The 6,000-nt window shown below is 44.1% G+C and overlaps 1 protein-coding gene across 1 annotated transcript in view; it reads left to right on the forward strand.

Annotated features, from left to right (window-relative positions):
* ALG13 (ALG13 UDP-N-acetylglucosaminyltransferase subunit) overlaps positions 1 to 606 on the forward strand; it is a 45,836-nt gene extending 45,230 nt beyond the window's left edge. Inside the window, exon 27 of the mRNA XM_042480091.1 lies at positions 153 to 606. Coding sequence (XP_042336025.1) covers positions 153 to 427 — 275 coding nt within the window. The 3' untranslated portion in view covers positions 428 to 606. The remainder of the gene's footprint in view (positions 1 to 152) is intronic.
* The last annotated feature ends 5,394 nt before the right edge of the window (positions 607 to 6,000 follow it).

The raw sequence follows: 6,000 nt of genomic DNA on the forward strand, positions 1-6,000 counted from the left end.
CTTCTGTCACAGCTCTGTAACCATGCAAATAGAATTAATTGGTTCAAGACACAGATGATTAATCAACTTGAACAGAGGTCAGAATTATGCAACTCCACTGCAAGTTGTTGGAATACATATGGACTTTCTTTCTCCCTTCCCTTCCTTTTCAGGGGCTTTACCAAACGCCGAACCACCTCTGCCGCCCCACGGAGCCGTGTATTACCCTGTCATACCCGATCCTTACACGCAGCCGCCTCTACCGGGATACGACGCTTGCGTTCCTTTAGTGCCTGCCTACCATTACGTCGGCCCTTGGTATCCGGGAAACTCATCCTACGGCAATTCCGCGCGCATCCATGGTGCTGTGAATCCCGGCCACTTCCAACAAGTTGGTTACGTGGCCTCGTCGAACCCTGCGCCGCATTTTGTAGCTCAAAGTATGTGAACCTGGAAGGACTGAATCACTCGAAGCATTCCTGTTTCTTTTTGTTGTGTTGTTTTATTTCGGTTTAATTCCTGAGCATAGTAGTGGTAGGCGAAACGTTACCTTTTTTTAATTTGTCGTGTTTTATATAAATTGTTGGTTTGTATTTATGGTGGGGGTGGGGGTCAGGAACCATATTTCGTATTTTATTAAGACGTCTATAGGGCACCGTAACCTTATATATCAGGCGTTGCTGCAGCAAGGAAAGGCAATGAGTCAGAAGGGATGAACATCAGTTGGAATAACGCAGCCTTCCACTACTTGGCGCCTTCCAAAAGTGCTGGATGACATCTCCCATCGTCCCCAACTACATGGTCATTGGTCACTGGCCATGTCTCTTGGGGATAATGGGAGTGTTTGCCCAAGACTTCTGGAAGGGGTTAGGTCAGTGGAGTCTGGACCAGTGACATTTTCTTCACATTTTATTACTGCTTGACATGTAGGTATAGGTGAAGTGATGTGCTGTTCAAAGTGATCAAAGTCATGCGTTCTCATCTTCCACTGGCTTTCATGGTAACTCCTCATGCTTAAATCCAACAACATCAAGGGGAAAAGGAGGTGGGGGTTAAAAAGTCAACTATTGAAGAGTTCTCCAGCCAACAACGGTTGTGGACTGACCGCTCCCCAAGCGAGGCATGACCATCCCAGCGCATCACTCTTAGTAAACCGCCTACTAATCATTCTCCAATTTTAATGCGGTCTCTTAAGGGGCACGGTTTTGGAAGGTGGGGAATCTTTGTCTTAGATCCGCGCTGCGGCTCTGGTCTGTAATGAGGTTTCTAAAAAGCAAAACTAATAGCTGCACAAATGGTTGTAAGGGTGGGGTTTAATTTGGCACCACCGTCACTCAATAAAAGCAGATACTTAACACTGACCTAGTTTTTTGTGTGTCTCTGAGCAGTGCAACCTAGGGATGCAATGATTCACTGCATTTCTTCTCGGACGTAGCGGATGTACTAATATCACAGTCATCTCTTTGGAAGATAATGTTCAGACGTTTTTCTTACATGTTTGCAGGGATTCAAACTCTTCCCCATTTAGCAAGTGTTCAAACCCTGGTCTCCTGGAGTCCTAGGCCAGCATTCAAACTGCTGCACCATGTTGGTTTCCATAAGTCTAGGTCCAACTGATTGATATCAAGTCAATATTTCACTCAGTTTGAAGGTGGTCTATGAAATGCATTGTCTAAACCACCTTGTCCCTGTATCTCAACTCTCTTTGGCTGGGAAGTCCTCTGTATTTTGGATGAACTGGTCTGGGGAAACTAGGGTTTAGATCTAGGTGTTCCCATTGATGGGTAGTAGAACCAAGTGGATCAATCTCTTGCCAGATTATAGTCTCCCAGATTATAGTTGGATGACCTGGTTCATGGTTAGATGCCAGAGTTGACTTGGAGTGTATCCACACCGCAGAATTAAAGCAGTTTGACACCACTTTGCCATGACTAGTCTACAGGATGCTGGGATTTGTAGTCTGGTGAGGCACCAGAGTGCTCTGACAGACCAAGCTGGATATCTTTTATGGTGGTGGTGTTGTTGTGCCTTCAAGTTATATGTGACTTATGGCAACCCTAAGATGAACCTATCGTGGGGTTTACTTGGCAAGAGTTGTTCAATGGAGGTGTGCCATGACCTTCCTGAGGCTGAGAGAGTGTGACTTGCCCAAATTCACCCAGTGGGTTTCATTGCTGAAATGAATAGTTACCAAAGTAGCATCAAACTGATTTAACTCTGATCTCTTCACCCTTGCAATCCTGGAACTATGCCTCCTACTTTGCAAAGATGATTTATAAATGGAAATAAAAACTCAAGCTTGCTTTTTACAGGAAGCACATCATCTTTCTTTGTTTTTGCCTTGTGTATCTGGGAAGAGATCAAGTTTGCAGTGTTAAAAACAGTAGGTATGAAATGGCTGCATAGTTTATTGAAGAAGAAAAAAAACTTCAAAAAGGCTGCATGGTCCTTGAAGTTTGCATTTATTTTTTTAAATATAAAAATCTGATTAATATTTTGTCTGCTGCCGACATGAAAGTTTTGACCCGAGGTTTCAAAAGAATTGCACTTTGCCTTTCCGTTCCTTTGAAATTTCCATCCAGGGAAATAGTATTAAAATGAAAAGCTTGTTTCCAAGCGCTGCTTCTGATCATTGTGGGAGAAGGTCAGGATGAAATGGCCATCAAGGCTGAGGTTATCCGCTTTGGGTCTGTCAAGAATAGAAAAGGACCTAAAAATGGACCATTAGACTTCTGCCGTCTTTCCGTTCCTTGGATCAATTGGTTGTGGTTTGTCCCAGGATGTCTTTCGGGATGCATCTACACTGCAGAAATAATCCGGTTTGACCCCACTTTAACTGCTGTGACTCAGTGCTGTGGAATTCTGGGAATGGCAGTTTGGCAGGGCACCTGAGCTTTACTCGGAGGAGAATCAAGCTGTTGATACTTTAGAGGCCAGCTGTAGCAGACCTATTGAAATGAATAGGAATAGAATGGAATAGAGTCATCGGTCCGAGACGCACTGCAGAAACAATTCAGTTTGAGACTGCTTTAACTGCCCTGGCTCAGTGCTAGGGAATCCTGGGAATTGTAGTTTATTATGGCCCCAGAGCTCTCTGACAGAGAAGGTGAAATGTCTCACAAAACTGTAGTTCCCAGAATTCCTTGGCGTTGAACCAGGGCAGTTAAAAAAGTTTCTCGCCCTTAAGGCTCCATAGAAAACAAGCTGGAATGTGTGTAAGCCATGCCTGCTGTAACAATCTTGGAGGCAAGAGAGCGGTGCTTGGGTTGTGTGATCCTGGCATAGATTTTACTATCACCTCCATCATTTGGAAAAGCTGCGCAAAAACACATAAAATCACATTTATGGTATACAAAATTGTGTCCAAGTGATCGTTTTACAATTCATGGGTGTGTATATTTGCCTTCAAGTTGCCCGTCGACTTATGGTGACCCCATGAAGTTGATAGGATTTTCTTAGACAAGAAAGACTCAGAGATGGCTTTGCCTGTACCTTCCTCTGAAACAATAGCCTATATTACTCATTAGCGGTCTCCCATCCAAGTACTAACCAGTACTGACCATGTTCAACTTCCAATATCAGATAGGATCTGGTGCCTTTAGGGTATTTAGGTTTCTCACTATTTATACAAGTGCGGCTTTCTCAGGGCAGAGTTCTTAATAGCATGTTTTATTTTCTTATTATGAACTCACTGCACTGTGATGATCTATGATAACAAGCAAGCCCCAAACCCCAGCAGACCGCATGGTCTATTTAAAGCCGAGCATGATTTTTGTTGTTACACATGTTTTAATTCCTGAAAACATACAAGAGAAAAATGAGTCCAATGTTTCTTGTTGCACGCTACAGCAAGCCGGCTAATTGTTTTGTTTAAATATAGCCTTGCAGTGGGTTGTTGAAAGAAAGAGTAAGCGGATAAGGACTTTTGGACTTGATATTCCGGCAAGATGTGTCCATTTTGAAAAATCAAAATGGTGCATTGACAGCTAGCTAGCATATCCGTGCTGAACTGGCCTCGCATGATGCTTAAGCCTTGGGTTGGGAGATGAATAATTCAAATGTTCTGGAAACATTTCAGGGCGCTTACTCTGTGGCCACTAGCTATAACTGCTGTGAGGTCCAGCCACCCATATAATGCGTTGTTCACCTGTCGCATAGAGCGTGTGGTGCGCGTCCGGCACGGAGTGACCAGAAAGGTCAAATGCTAAGCATTGACTCTTGAAATCTTACTCTGAATCGCTGTGGGAGCTGAATTCCCTCCCTCCCTTCCCTGAGTAAGAACAGAATGTTTCGGTCTTAAATGGAGAAGGATTTCAGACAGCTTCAGATAAACTATGTTGTGCCGTAAAGCACCAGAGAATATGTAAAATTGTAGAATTGGAAGAGACCCCAAGGACCATCCAATCCAACCCCGTTCTGCCATGTAGGAAAACACACAAAGCCCTCCCAATAGATGAACATCCACCGTTTGTTTGAAAACCTCCAAAGATGGAGACTCCACTACCCTCCAAGGCAGCGTCTTCTTCTGCCAAACAGCATTTACCACCCAATGTTTAGGTGGAATCTCTTTTCCTATAGCTTGAACCAAATCCTCCATGTCCTACTCTTTGGAGTAGCAGAAAACAAGCCTTCTCCTTCCTCAATATGACATCCCTTCAGATATTGAAACATGGCTGTCATGTCTCCCCTTAACCTTCTCTTCTCCAGCCTAAACATCCCCAGCTCCCTAAGTTGCTCCTCTTAGGGTTTGGTGGTTTCCAGACCTTTCACCATTTTGGTCTCCCTCCTCTGGACATCAGCTTGTGGATATCCCTCTTGAATTGTGGTGCCTCCGTTCCACCTGTGTGTCTTTCCCCCTTTCTGGCAACACATCTTCTGTCCAAAGCCAATTTCTAGTATCCTTCAAGAACTGGGGAGGGGATTAAGTACTCAGGTTAACATGATAGTATCCCACAGATGCTCTATTTCCAGGCAAGAAACAATTGCAGCCAATGGGCACAAAAACGGCACTGTTTTCTGCTGCCGCCACCCTGCGCCAGATAGTCTGAATCCTAATATAGGCCTGGTGCCTATGGCATAATGGGATGCTGCAGCAGCTCCCAGTACTCATCATTACAGTTCACTATTAAAGTGGTATATCCTGGCAGGTAAGCGGCTACATCATTGTAAAGTGACACGTAATGGTCTCTGATGCCAGATCTCTGCCAAAGTTAATAATAAAATGTATTGCATTTAATCCCTGTTAAAAATCAGTAAACGTCAATGGGAGGCCGTCCTGAACACAAATCCACAGGAATGCAAACATATTGGATTGCAAAAGGGGAGGTCTTGATGATATGCAAATGGACATCTCTAATTTTTCAGTTAGCCAATAAAGATATCACTATAGTTTTTTGTGGGTTTTTCGGGCTACATTCTAGAAGAGTTTATTCCTGACGTTTTGCCAGCATCTCTGGCTGGCATCTTCAGGGGTATCACTGTTTGGTGGACAAATCCAGAATGTTTATATACGAACTCAAACATTATCTATGCTTGTAATCCAGCGAGCCTGTTATCCCCCTGCTAAGAGGGACAAAACCTATGATTCATCTGCAGCAAAACACAGTTTTGGAGGTGTTAATCTCACGACAACAGATCTCCACCCGGAATTGGATACTGTAGCTGGTAGAGGATTTGAATTTGATGGACTTGCTCAATTAATGCAAAATTCTGGGGCACTGTATTACGGGGAATATGTAAAACCTGGGGCGTCAGCCTTCTTGTTGCTATGGAAATGATATTAGGATCTCAGCATTAATGGCTGGCATGCAGCTTCCATTGAAAGCCGCGGACTCCCACCCACAGATGCCTCCACCTCTCCCTCAGTAAGGTTTGCTAATGCAAAATTGTGTTGGCACACAATGTTGTGAGAGTCCTGGCACCTGAAAGCTGCAGCCGTTGAGCCAGAGGTGGTCAGAGCCTGAGACTATGCATTTTGCTGCAGCGGCTGGTGTGTGTTTGTTTTGTTTAATGGGTTGTTTT

Source organism: Sceloporus undulatus, chromosome 7 (assembly GCF_019175285.1).
Source record: "Sceloporus undulatus isolate JIND9_A2432 ecotype Alabama chromosome 7, SceUnd_v1.1, whole genome shotgun sequence".
NCBI classification, from domain to species: domain Eukaryota; kingdom Metazoa; phylum Chordata; class Lepidosauria; order Squamata; family Phrynosomatidae; genus Sceloporus; species Sceloporus undulatus.